The sequence below is a fragment of the Lissotriton helveticus genome, chromosome 3_1 (assembly GCF_964261635.1).
Source record: "Lissotriton helveticus chromosome 3_1, aLisHel1.1, whole genome shotgun sequence".
Classification (NCBI taxonomy): Eukaryota; Metazoa; Chordata; class Amphibia; order Caudata; family Salamandridae; genus Lissotriton; species Lissotriton helveticus.
This window is the reverse complement of record NC_136061.1, coordinates 1867663637-1867678341: the sequence shown is the minus strand read 5'-3', so window position 1 is coordinate 1867678341 and position 14705 is coordinate 1867663637. Positions and strand designations below refer to the sequence as shown.

Below are 14705 nucleotides of genomic sequence, written 5' to 3'. Positions count from 1 at the left end.
CCATGGGCCAACATCCCTGGGCAAGCCTTAGCACCTTGTCCTGGTGCTCTGAAGAAAAAAAATTGCTAAGTTCCCCAATTTTTAAACAGCTGGGAATATATTTTGGGGGCAGTTCTATAGCTCCTGGGTTCTCAGGCTAGGTTTCTCACGGTCTCAGAATTATATGCAACTTCATCCAGGGCTCATGTAGAAGCCAGGCCTCTATGGATATCAGTCCTATGTGGTTCCTGGAGCAGGGTAACAGGAAGCCAACCACTTAACCTTTGGAGAGCAGTGTATGTCCCTGCGTGCCAGGAGTCATGAGTTCCTTAGTCTTGTATTCCACTTTCTCCAACAGAAGGCAGCTGTGTCTTTTTTTTCAAGTGGAGTCTTTTGAGGTCCAGGAATATTTTAAAAAGGTGCTACTGAGGTGCCAGACTTATCTTGTGCATTAACCTGTGATAGCAGATTTTTCCCAAACAAATTCTGGCTACTTTCAAACCCTGTGCCCACCATAATCTTCAGCACTTCCTCTTTGCTGCACAGTAAAATGTTCCAGAAGCCCTAAATTCAAGATAGCTGAACATTTCTTCCCTCTGGAGGAACACCAGGCAGGCATCTGGCCACATCCTATTTCAGAAGAGCTCCCCTCCACTCCATCATGGGGTCAAAACAGTTTTTTCTCTTGCTAGGTTGGAGCGAAAGCACCTCTGAGACTGAATAGGGGCAGGTCCTGTAAGCCAGATTTGGGAACAGCTAGTCAAAAGAATAAGTGTTAAAGATGGGTTTAGTTCTGCCAATTGACCTTTACTTCCCCCTTCCCAGATGGCTAATTCCTGCTAAGTGACCAGTTGTTGACAAAACTCCTGCCTTTCTGTGTCCACAGGCAAGGGTATTGGGCTCTCGCAGGCAGACTCATCAACTCCAGCCAGGTATTTGTATTGGCCTCTGGAGGTGCGATGACTGACAGAACGGGTTTCATGCCAGTTGTGGCTCAGGCAGCCCAAAGTATATTTTTATTATAAAGTTACACACAATGTGTACCCTTAAATCAGATTATTACAACGAAGTGGTAAAAAGACTGTAAAAACCATCAACATAAAACCATGACAGCGAGGCAGTTCCATTTCACATTTTACTTCCTGCATTTCCTATGAGAATTTTCTTTTTCTAGGTGTGTTTCTGTAGCTTTTTTTCTGTGCAACATGTGACTCTTGTGAAGGGCATCCTCCAAATGGAGTAACCTCTAGGTATTTAGATGAGTTCATATCGGCAGTGGTTGAGACCTCTGGATTTGAGACTGAAGGGAGTGGTAATTAATGTGCTCAGAAGACAAACTCATTCAATTTACAGCATCTCGACAAGCCTACAGATTGATGGAGACATGTGTGGCAACTGTAATCACCAATTTATGTGAAAGTGTTTAACCCGTTGGTCACGGGGCTAATTTACCCGCTGTGCTCAGCTTGTCTCAGCCACGGTGGCCGTGTGCTTATGATGAGCTGAGCTCGTCACGGCCACACCCGTTTTCATAGAACGTTCAGCACAGCGGGGGAATTAGCCCCGCGTGCGAGCGTTCGGACCGTTATGACGAGCTCAGCTTGTCATGAGCACACGAGCACCGTGGCTCATGACGAGCTGAGTTTGTCATGAGCGTCCAACGCGTTAAGGGAGGTACACAGCTGTCAAAATATTGGCAGCACCAGAGGAAAGGAAAATGCTGTGTTTACTGGTGAAGAAGAAGAAAGTTAGAGCGAGAGAGTGTGTGCGTGTGTGTGGACATGGAGAATAGGTGAGATCTATGAGTCACGAATAGAAAGACAGAATGAAGGCGGTGATGAAGAGGATGACCTACGAGATTTGCAGACAAAGGATTTCAGGAAGGTGAAGGAGGAAAAACAGTGAAAGTGTCTAATAGAGTGAAAGACTGCAGAAGAATATTCCCCATTCCACAGACATTTGTACTGTTTAATTCAGAAGATCATTTTTTCATAATTGAAACATTTTCAATTCTAATTATTCAGATTAAAATCATTGGTATTGATTTATCTGACATGGCAAAGCCATTAGGCCTGGCTTGTTTTAGTTGTATGAGTTCAATGTTCTGTGATGCGGCTGGAGGCAATGACAGAAAACTCACAGAGAGGCACAGTAAGGCCGCAAATCCTGGCAGGTGGCACACTAAATGAAGCATCGGATTTTTGTTCACGTTTTATTTCATGGCCTTTATTACATAAGCCACTCTTCAAAGGATTCCTATTTAGGCTTCTTCGTCCACAAAGCATATCAATTAAGAGACCCACTCACAGAAGAGACATCTATGGGAATGCTTTTGAATGCTCTTTAAACCTTTACCTGACCTGAGCAACAGCATTGGTGTAGACAGAGTTATCAATGTCAGATTGGTACTCATCTGGGGGCATCACGCCTGCAACAATAGAGAGACATTTCACTCAAAATGATTGCAACAATAAGAACTCTTTGAAAACACTTTAGAACATTGGGCAATTGCAAACAGGGCCATACTTGTCCATGTTTCAGGCTTAACTTCCATCCCCTGTGATAACCATCATGATTTACTAAATTGCTCCTTCCTTGCAAAACAGTATAGAGAAATTTCATACCAAGGATTGTCAATAGCAGAACTCAGCAACATCACATAATTGATGACATTTGGCCAGAAAACCACACCAAATTTACTTTTAATGCTTTATAGAGGTTATCCCTTGCAGAGCTCCCGAGGGCATTTTGAAGCAATATTGTTTTAATATTCACTTTTATGTAGAAAATGGCATTTCAGGCGAAACAAAATATAACACATCACAAAATGAAGATTGCACAGAGAAATAAACTTTTCAGTACTGACACGTGTATCTCAATAGTTTGAAACCCAGCAGTTCACTCTGAGTACCATTAAAATGGGTAGTAGTAACATACAATTTACAGTGCCTAGAAACAGAAGAAGCACCATATTTATTAACAAGCTTATTTGTTGTATACCTTAGGTAGTTTTGTCTCAATGCGTGCATGCCACCCCTGGCTGGCCATCTAAAACTGACACAACTGGCTGCATGACAGCTGGGGCAAGGTGGTGTAATCACCCTTTGCTATAGATATAGAATACCTATATCTAACCCTAAAATGGACACATCTCCTCCTATCAGTCACTTCTATGGCAGGCCTTATCAATCCTGAAGGCAGAGTGCTTGGAATTATGTGAGATGGTGCTCTGGCATGAGCTGAGCCCGTTTGCAGCTTGCGGAACCAAGTCCTAATAGCTGTTCCATGATAACGCTATACCATATACTCTTAAGTGCATTATAATCCTTGCGGTTAAATGCTAACTCTGGAATAACATTATCAAAACATGTCGAGTAAGGTGTCATACGATTTGGAATACTACCCCCTCGCCAATTCTGGCGACGGGGGTAGCATTCCACCCTTCTAGAGGGGCACGACATGTATGTAACTATGAACCCCGGTTAAAGTTAACTCGAGCCTCAGCATCACAAAAGTCTGACCTCCTGCTGCTGGGAGTACTTCCAGCGAGGGAGGCTTGGACAAAGGGTTTCCTGCCTTGGGAGGTGCTAGCACCACCCCAGACAGGATTTTGTGTATTGAGGTAGGGAGGCCTGAAAGGAATGAGACATGCCTGGGCACACAAGGTGTCCTGTGCATACACCAGTTCAAACCAGTTGCTGGGGCATCCCTGCCCCAGCTCTGGCGCGAAACCGGACAAAGTATAGGGTGTGTAGCCACCCCCCTTCCTGGTCCCACCCAGGGGAGGGACCTAGTCAGTAGTGCAGCCCCCTTTAGGAGAATAAAGGTAGGAGCTGGTCCCATTCCAAATTAGATTAATCCTGAACTACTCTACAAGAAGAAACTCTGGACTTCGACGTTCTGCTCCACAGAAGACTGAAGAAATCTCCCTTGTGGGCAAGGAGTGTCCACCCTGCAACTGCAGGCACCATCAAGCGTCCAGCGGCTTCACTTTGTCGTCTTCCCTCGAGGATCCAGACTTCAGAGCCCGACGAGACCCGGATTCCCAGACCTCTCCGACCTCAACCTACATCTACAGCAAAGCTGAGACCCGTGGGTGAGACGAGACACGTGGGACCGGCCATCTTGAACGAACCTGCACTTCGCTTCCAGCACGACTCCCGAGGTAAACTCGACCAAATGCTTTGGGGACTGAGAAGCCCCAGCCCCGAGCAGCCCCTGCACCCAAGATCAGCCCTCCAGCTTCCACGAGCTCTGCGTGGGGCCCTTCTGCTTGTTTGCTGCTCGACGCGTTGTCTGGTCATTTGCCGGCTGGCTAGTGGCCTCCTAGACGACGAACCTTTGAATCTTTGCTGCTGGTCTGGTTGCTCCAGACTGGCCCTTGCTCCCTTCCAAAACAGGGGCACCCCGGACTCTCCTAGTCCGCACCAGACGTCTTTTTCCACTCACCGCGTGGGTTGCCTTTGCCAAGGCCTGTTGACTACAATCCCGGATCCGACACCGCCGACAGCGAGAGCCTGCGTGGGACATCTCGTGCCTCCATCCTGGTCGTCGAAGGCACCTCCTGGTCCACGTGGCTGCAGAGTCAAGCGTCCACTCTTCACCTGATCGCGATGACAGCACCTGGTTCCTTCCTGGTTCCACACCAGTCACTGGCTAGTGACTTTGAACACTGTCCCCTCTGCTTTCAGGTCCTCTTCTTCACCGATCCACCCTTGGGTCGCACCGGACATCTTCCTCCTGGTCGCCTGCAGCATCTTTTCTTTCAGGCTCCATTGACTTCAACACGAGAACCCGACACACTTTGGCAACTATGCACCCGCAGCCCGTGGGTGAGGTAACGAGAGCATTTCGGTGCTCAAGGGTAGTCTAACTGTCCTAGTGTCCAATTCCACAGTCGTTGTTGTTCTAACTAGTCAGGATTGTCCGTACTTACCTTTTACTTGAACTGTACTGTCCATAGACGTTGTTACGCATCTCGCGTGTGAGTTCACACTCTGCACACGCGTTCCGTGGGCCTCCTATTACTTACCTTGAGTTAGTGTAGCGTGGTCCCATTGATCCTACAGCCTCTGGACAGCTCCATTCCTTTTATCGACTTTCACATTCCACTTACTTAGTATATGGTTTGTCGTGCCCCTAGGGCACCATTGTAATTTTGTGCAACTTGTCGTATTTTTCGTAAGAGATTGTCATGTGCTTAGCCCTCTGACCTCATAAAGAGTTCAGAGGTGTTGTTATTAATAAATAGACTGTTTATTTTCATAACAACCTGTGTGGTGTCCTTTCATCTGGTATTCAAGGGGTTATATTGTGGTAAAACAGCTGGCTTCACATGCCAAAAGAGTTTAGCCTAAGACTGCTTTGTCCATGCTACCATTAGGATAGCTGGTCTATAAGGTTGACTTACAACCAATCACCATAAGGGTTGTTTGGACTGATACAAGGTGATCACTAGAACTAGTGAGCATCATATATCAGGCCAACTTCTCACATAAATGTCTAAGGTAATTCAATGAAGTATCTTAAAGTCCTCTTCTTATCAGCCAGCAGCACAACTCCTTGTTGTGCAAAGCTGCAGCTTTAATTGGAAGTATTAAGGAGACAGAATATTGGCTCAGGCAAAAAAAATCAGCACTCTTTGTGGATACAGTTTGTGTCCTCATTGATATGTTTTTGCAAAAATGCTACACTTATAGAAACATCTCACATGTTACTCATATGTTAAAGATTTATGGCTCGTTTAGTTGTTCCAATAACCGAGCAATTAAAGGCATGTGCAGGAATGGGAATTATGAGTTGTGAGAAAATTACTGCACCCTGCAGTTTTCACAACATATTTTGCAAGAAAAAGAGATGGCAAAATATATCAGAGAACATGACAGAGAAAAGGCAAGACATGGATTTAGGTGCAATAAATAACTCATCTCCATGGCATGGCCCATTATCAGGAGAGAATTTGTAATAGTAGGTATATACCACTCTGAACAAGTATCTCACTGAGTGGCGGTAAATAGAACCCCTACTCCCTGACTTTTGCTCAACTGGGAATCAGGCCAAAAGTTGATAAACAGCAGAGGCAGCAAAGTAGAAAATACAGCTGCACTACTGTACTGTCGAATTTCTCATTATTGACAGCATCCCTTTTAGGTCTCACCTAGGTAGCGCATGTGCTGTCTCTTTGAGACAGGCTGTATCTACAGTGTGGCATCGAAACACCTCCCATCTTTTTAATTGGTTTTGGTTACTGCCCATCATAAATGCCTGCTTTTGTTTGGTGCACATGCTTAATAGTCCCTCTTTCTGGCCTTTTGTAACCTCCCATGAGGACTGCCCCATTTACATGCATCATTTCACTTGTCCCATTATAGCAACTGCTTAAGGAGCATTTTTGTTGTTGTCTAAGAGCAGTTCACATAAGGGAAAGCTCTGTGTTTTTACTCCTTTGAGCTTTTGTGTAAACACCGGGTCGCAATTCTTATCTCGTCATAGTTGCTGTTCATGTGAAGATGAAATTAAATGAAAAAGAAATTTATAAAGCACAATCGAATTACCCGAAGGCGTCAAGGAGCTAGCTCATCAAGTAAACCTGTGTCGTAAGATCTTAACTCAGAATCAGAGGTTAAACAACCATGTCTTCAGCACCTTCCTGAATGCCAACAGGTGAGTCTCGTCTTTTAACCTTTGGGGAAGAGAGTTCCAGAGTTTGGTAGTCCTGACTAGAACGCTTCTACTGCCCCAGGCACTTTTCTTGAACCTAGGGATCACAAGATTGTGGACTTGAACTGAGCGTAGTTGACGCACAGGGACATACAAGTGAAGATTTTGCTTGAAAAAGACTGGCTCTTTGTCATGAGTTGCTTTAAATGCTATGCACAGGGCTTTAAACTCACTACGACACTGGCAACCAATGTAATTGTCTTAGAGCTGCAGTGGCCGATTTATGCCTAGGAATATTCAACAGAAGACGGGCAGCAGCATTTTGCATGATCTGTGGTTTAGTCAGACTTTTGGACCTGAGATTGATGAAAAGACTGTTGCAGTAATCAGCTCTGGATAAAACTAAAGCAGCGATCACCAGCTTACATAGATCAGCAGGGAGAATCTTTCTCAGAAGTTTTAGCATATGAAAAGATGCTGAGGTAAATTGGTTCACATGACCTTTAAATGTGAGGAGCTTTGAATCAAATGTGACACCTATGTTTTTTACTTTCTTCGAGGGGGTGGGCAGAGGGGGATGTATGACGTTACAATGCACACTTTTACAACGCACACCTTTACAACGCACTTTTTACAACGCAACATCCATTACAACGCATTCCATTACAACGCATGCCATTACAAAGACATTTTAAAAACTACATTTACAACGCATTCCATTACAACGCATACTACCTTTACAACGCATACCATTACAACGCATTACATTACATTGCATGTTTGGTATGTATTGGATAGTGTAGGGGTAAAATTTACTATTCTAACTCCAGGGGGTGCAACAGTAGGGTAAGTGTTGGATAGTGTAGGGGTAAAAATTACTATTCTAACTCCCGGGGGTGCAACAGTTGGGTAAGTGTTGGATAGTGTAGGGGTAAAAATTACTATTCTAACTCCAGGGGGTGCAACAGTAGGGTAAGTGTTGGATGGTAATGTTATGCGTTGTAATGGTATGCGTTGTAATGACTAAGTTGTAATGACATGCGTTGTAGTGGTGTGCGTTGTAGTGTCATGCGTTGTAATGGTTGCGTTGTAAATGCATGCGTTGTAATGGATGGTGCGTTGTAAAAGTTGCGTTGTAATGGTAGTGCGTTGTAAAAGTTGCGTTGTAAAGGTTGTTTCCCGCAGAGGGCCCAATTCCGATGGCCAAAGTGTTAGGACCAGAAGGTGGTGGTGTTGCCAAAGAGTAACACCTCAGTTTTGTTGGAATTCAACTTCAAACAGTTGGTAGTCATCCAGTCTCCAACTTGACAGAGGCAGGTATAAAACTGAGATGCTGTATCCGGTGGTGTCCCTGTCACCGACACAACACTTTCAGAGTCTTCAGCATAGGATATTGTTGAGAATCCCAGTGATCTGATCCACTGCGCCAATAGGGCAATGTAGACGTTAAAAAGGGTGGGGCTCAATGATGAGCCCTGAGGGACACCACAAGAAAGTGTGAAATTATGTGACGTAAATTCAGAGAGCGCAACAGATTGTTTTCGATGGGACAGAAAGGAGCTAAGTAAGGCGAGAGCTTTTCCTTTTCCTTTTATGCCTATCCTCTCAAGGTATTCCATTAATTTTATATGACTTACGGTGTCAAATGCAGCAGAAAGGTCAAGCAGCACAAGTGCTGTATTACCCCCTGCATCCACTGTCTGCCTAATCTGCTCTGACGCAGATATCTTAATGGAGATCAAATGTTAGATGTGGTTTCCCAAAGGGTGTGTGTTTACTTTTCTTTATCTACATCTGCCCTGGCCCTCCTCCTCCTGCACATGCACCCAAGCGATCCTGCTTGTTTATGTTTTCCAGTTTATCATTGCGTTGTAAATCATCAGTTCATATGTTACACGAAAGGTTGCTCCTACTGGTAGGATGTAGAAAGGTGTGTGTCATTGTGTACTTAACATTAAAGGCATGAAAATGGGGGCACTGTTAAAGACTATCATGTCTCTCAAAACTACCAAAAGGTGGTTGGTCTCTTGCGACCTGTAAAAATCTTTAAAGGGGGGAGGAGTGGTTTGTTCTTTCAGTAGTGTGTATGCTGCCAGTGGAGATTATTTTTCTCCTTTTGCATGAGCATCATGCTGTTTCTTGTGCCTTGCTTCTTATAATGGTTTCTTGTCGCTCTCTCTTCGCCTTCGCCCCTTACATGTTGTGCTCGACCTACTATGCCCCGCTTTTGATTTCTCATCTAGGACTGTGACTGCCTTTCTTCCTGATCGCTCTTCGCGACTGTTCATTTTCTCCTAAAAAAATAATCACTCTTCCTGCCCAGCCCTCTTTTCCTGCCTTGCGCCTGTATGTGACTTACTGCTAGGCCTTAGCTTCCTTTGTTTTTCCCAGGTCGTCTCATTCTTCTGTTGGATTCTCTTCGTCTCCTGCTTACATTCTCCAGAATATCACTCTCTACCCACCCAGCCTTCTTATCCTGCCTCTTATCCTGCCTCCCCTCTGTGTATCCTGCTGCCTGCCCTCAACTTCCTTTCTTTCATGCCTCTGTTCCACATACCGTTCACCCCGGTAATGCTGCAAGCTTCTCATTTCTCAAGTACTTTGTGGTATGGTGCACTGGTTGTATACAGAGTGAAAAGTTTACAGCTCACTCTCCATCAGCAGTTCATATAACATTAAAAACAAGCATTTGCAATGCAATAGGTCTCGCATTTTACGCAAGTTTGAGCTATTGACATTGCAAATAACAATGCCTTTTATTTTTTATTTTGTTTTAAAAACATAAATAAAAGGCATTATCATTTAAAATGCCAATAGCTTAAACTCGCGTAAGCGTAGCTTCAACAAATACAAGACCTATTGCACAAGTACAAAACATTGCCATCTACAATGCCAATAGCTCCAACTCCAACAAATACGAAACCTTTTGCATTTTCAATGCTTGTTTTCTGTGTATGTTCATACAGGTAAGCAGCATATGGAAACACATGAACCCAAAAAGCATGCACACAATGACACACCTACAGACACCTATTTATTTACAAAGTCCAACAGGTCAGGCACTTGTGCACAAAGACTCATAAAGATAAGGAATCAATGCACACAGGCCAATAGTAAAACACCAAGAGACAGGGTGTTGTTGTGTATTAGTGGTTGCAAGATGCAAGGGGTGTAGAGGAAACAAGGGGGGGAGTAAAACAGGGAAGGAGGACATTGAAGGAGCCTAGGAGGACAGGACGGACAGGGCAGCAACATAGGGGTTATTGTAAAGGAACACAGATGATGCAGGTGGGGAGGACAGAAGACGGAGGGCACGGGAAGGCAATGGGGATATAAACACAGGCCAACACAAATGAGGGACTGAATATAAGTCAGCTGAGTGGGCGGTGCCAGCGGGTGGAAGTTTGTAATTTAGTTTTGGTCTCCGCCGCTGCTTGCACCCCCGCCTGTGCCTCTCATCATGATACCATGTGACTGATCCAGGCTGCTGAAGACTCCTCGTCGGGCCGGGGTTTTCAGTCACTCTGAGCCTCAGATGCAGACTCGTACTGGCCACTGAGGTTAGAGTGTGTATAAGTAAATATTTAAATCATGTTGATTAAAGAACATTACTAATTTAGTTTTAGCTGTCTGCAACTCAGAACTGCTCAGGTCCTCAAGCCCCTTTGGCTGCTGTAGGCATGTTTCTAAATCCCGCTAAATGACAGAATCACATATTGCTCATAATTTCATTTCTCCAGTGCCGCAGTCACCATGGACTTTACCCATTTGCTGACTGAGTCTATAAATTATGTTTTTGACACTTGAGTGTGTTAACATGAGACACTTAAAAATTAGCTGATCTTGGGAGGTGACCGGAAACATGGTATTAGTCAAATATCTTTAACTCTGCACGCCCAAACCAGATTTCGTCATGCATTTGCTACTGCTAACATTAGTAGCAATGTTTATGTAATGTAGTTTCTTGATGAAGAGACCAGAACCTAATATTTTTTAAATAAAAATATTTAGTTATGAAGAGACCAAATCCTAATATCTTTAAAATACAATGGGACATTGCAGTAGAATAAAATTAGCTGGCAGCAGTCCGACTCGAACCCGTACCTTCGGAGTGATTGGAATAGTAACTCCGCTGCTAAGACTGCTAAGCCATTCTCTTTTCCATAGGATTGATGTCCAATTTTAAAATACAGACTTCAAAAAGAAGGCACTTATGCTGACAGTGCTTCGCATTAAAACAGGGCGTGCAAGTATTTCCAGCAGCCATTTACATTGTAAAATAAGTGATTCCCAATGCAAAGGGCCACATACATTTGGATTTCCTCTGTCGGAGCGGTAGCCCCATGCTAGAAGAGGTGGGGGAGCCATAGGGAGATGAGGTGATTTATGGCAAACATTCATGAAGCTCGTCTGCCGGAGCCTCGGTAGAACTAAACAGAGGAGGCGGTGGTGGGACCGCCGGCCGCTGAGCAATAAGCTTTTTAAATTAACAAGGTCAGGCGCAGCACTGAAAGCGATTGCTTTCGCGATCGCTATTGTAAAAAAAAAAAAAACACGTCAGCGAGTGGTGCGCGCACGCCACTGTGAAGCATATGTTTTCAATTATCGCGCTTATGTCTGGGCACGATAATTGAAAACATATGGGCTTTGGTGCGTGTAACAGACACCAATAGGCCATGGGCGGAGCTACGCGACTGCCTATGGCCTATTGCGTGTTCTGTTAAAAAAAAAACACACGCAAAGCCCAATCAAAATGGACCATAGGAAATGAACACGTACGAGAGTGTGCATTTCCTAGGTCCATTTTGAAAACCCGGAGAAAAGGACTCTTGCTGCGCAGGACTGCTGCGCAGTGCAACGCAGAATGCGAGCCCTAAAAAACAGTTTTTATAATTATATGCTTCCAGGTGTAGCTTTGTTTTAAGTTAGGTGTGAGCAGGAAGACATTTACCTGTCCTGAAAACCAAAATCAGTGCTCACCTCGAAAAATGTGTCTTCGTTCGGCAGAGCCTTAGCTTACAACTTAAGTACGTGATGTTTGGTGCTTAACATTAAAGCGTGCTGAAACAAAGCATGGCGCCCGCCCGTGTACATAAAACCTATGGGCATGGCAGCCCCTTAAGCAGGCGCCATGGTAAAAATAAGTAGTCCTCAAACAAAACACATCAGCACCTACAGTGTAATGAAACTGTAGTTGGTCGGTGCTGCTAGGCTAAAACGGAAAGGACGTTTTGCCAGCACCAACCAATAGAGAGCCAGCATATACGAGTGAACCAATGCCAAGCAGCAGGCTGGTTTACACTCCATATTGTCATTACTTCAGGTCTTGCAGACAGCGCATGCACTGCCTAGGCTCGACCTAAAAACGGAGTACAGGAAAGGCGTTCTTTAAAAATAATGATTTCAATAGGCCTTTAAGTGTTCTATTGCTACTCACAGCGCCGTTTGTATTGCACAGACATCACTGAGAAATTCTTATACAGAAAAAATTCAGGTAAGAACATCAACAAGTGTTGTTCTACTATTTTGCATCTAGCACATTAATAAAAAGGGGCGCAGCATTTATATTTAACAGACTGCATCCCCTGAATTTATCAATGCGTATGACACCGGGTGACCACGAGCCGATAATCTTTTGTAATGTAACACATGGTGCCAGTCACACAATGCCTAGAGCAGGGGCAAGCCCCTTTGCTTGTCTGTTATTGCAAGAGGTGAAGGCACCCTACTCCTTTCACCACCCCTGTCATCCTCAGTTAGCCTCTGGCCTTCAGCCTTTCTTCTTTTAAGCATCTGTCAGTTTCCTGCCTTCTTCTACTCATCACCCAACTGCCTATGTCCTGAACAGACTCTACCAAGATTGGAAGGCACTTTCATGTAGAGCGTTGTTATTTTGTGAAGGTGATCAACACACATGGCCTGTCTTTGGTTCTCTTCTTTTATTTGTTGCACTTTCACACATTGGGGCCATGCCGCCTTCATTGAACAAGTCCATTTTACAAGCTGATCCTAAAAGTGATTCTTAACTGCAGATTTGTCATAGTGAGGGGAAGTATGTGTTTACCACGTGAAAGAGTGGATTGGAAAGAGTGGATTACGAACCTGTGGCAATTAAGGATACCATATGGAATAGGGCATTACCAGCTTGCTTTTTAGGTCGGGCCTAGGCAGGGCATGCACTGTTTCTTGACATGCTGTATTCACTCAAGGAGCTTTTTTTGTTAAGTCTCCTGTTTGCTTTCAGTCTAGCATCTTCTTGCCATAAACAACAAGGTAATTTTTTTTACTCAGCACACCTTTACATTTGATCTAAAAAAAAAAAAAGCAGTGCACTCAAGCCTCTCCGGGCCATTTAGGGGTAGCTCGTCCAGTCCAAGTTTTTATTTTTGCATTCCGAACCCCTCAATTTTCAAAGTATTTTTATCACGGCATATAACCAAGGCAGCAAGTTGCACCATGCAATGAGAAAACTTAGACTGGAAGACCTACTCGCATTTGGACTTCAGGAAACTCGAGAGCTCTGAAACATTACGTCAGCAGTGCTACTGTTCTAGAGATGTGCAGCGGGACAAGCAGGGATTTACCGTGCACACCACAATAAAGTGTTTTAGGTTTTGAGATACTATGCGCATTATTTATACACATTTTCATCTTCATTAACTCTCATGATTTCAGTGGTAATTTGACTTTCTTGCAACAGAAAAATCATCTTGGAAATCTTTAACGATTTCCCTAATCAATATAAGCAAATGAATCCGAGTAAAATTACTTTTTAAAGAGAATATGACCTGCATTTCGGGATCTAATTATATTTTTCTAATATTATGCTATTTTAAAGATCCTGAGTAGTCATCTCTTGTAAGTGGCATACCATGCCTCATGCCTCATGCAGTCTTCAACTATGTCAATTTTTTGTAAATATTAGCAGAGCCAATAGCTCTGACTAAACACGTATAAGGTTCCAAAGGCGAGTCCTATTGACTATGCCAATGCTTGTTAAACTGAGGCATTAATCTTATGTGTTAGATCTGGCACCTTTTGGCATGGTTTCCCCTGTCTTTTTGCTTCTGACCTCCTCCTTTCAGACAAACCGAACTCCTGAGGCGGAAGCCGGGAGATAGCGAAATTGTGATTTCTTTTAAACTTGTTATACTTGATTGTGTTTTATTCACTTACTTCCTTCTCCTGGGCACTTGCACTTTAAACTTTCTAGGCTCTGGCAGTCCCGCGCAGCTGATTGCAAGCTGCAGCGGGCCACAACATCCTCGCTGCCATTCTCCAGAGGCCATTGGCCACGCCCCCCTCCAACAGTCCACGCCCCCCCGCCGAAGCCTTTAAAACGCACTGAATGCGAGCGCGAGGCAGAGACAAACCGAACTCCTGAGGCGGAAGCCGGGAGATAGCGAAATTGTGATTTCTTTTAAACTTGTTATACTTGATTGTGTTTTATTCACTTACTTCCTTCTCCTGGGCACTTGCACTTTAAACTTTCTAGGCTCTGGCAGTCCCGCGCAGCTGATTGCAAGCTGCAGCGGGCCACAACATCCTCGCTGCCATTCTTTAGAGGCCATTGACCACGCCCCCCTCCAACAGGCCACGCCCCCCCCCCGCCGAAGCCTTTAAAACGCGCTGAATGCGAGCGCGAGGCAGAGACAAACCAAACTCCTGGGGCGGAAGCCGGGAGATAGCGAAATTGTGATTTCTTTTAAACTTGTTATACTTGATTATGTTTTATTCACTTACTTCCTGCTCCTGGGCACTTTAAACTTTCTAGGCTCTGGCAGACCCGCGCAGCTGATTGCAAGCTGCAGCGGGCCACAACATCCTCGCTGCCATTCTCCAGAGGCCATTGGCTACGCCCCCTCCAACAGGCCCCGCCCCCCCCCGCCGAAGCCTTTAAAACACGCTGAATACGAGCGCGAGGCAGAGACAAACCGAACTCCTGAGGCGGAAGCCGGGAGATAGCGAAATTGTGATTTCTTTTAAACTTGTTATACTTGATTGTGTTTTATTCACTTACTTCCTTCTCCTGGGCACTTGCACTTTAAACTTTCTAGGCTCTGGCA

At 44.6% G+C, this 14705-nt stretch overlaps 1 protein-coding gene across 1 annotated transcript in view; it reads right to left on the bottom strand.

Annotated features, from left to right (window-relative positions):
• Positions 1-14705, bottom strand: part of PGGHG (protein-glucosylgalactosylhydroxylysine glucosidase) — a 305061-nt gene that overhangs the window by 91816 nt on the left and 198540 nt on the right. The window contains exon 8 of the mRNA XM_078682845.1: positions 2335-2407. Coding sequence (XP_078538971.1) covers positions 2335-2407 — 73 coding nt within the window. The remainder of the gene's footprint in view (positions 1-2334; positions 2408-14705) is intronic.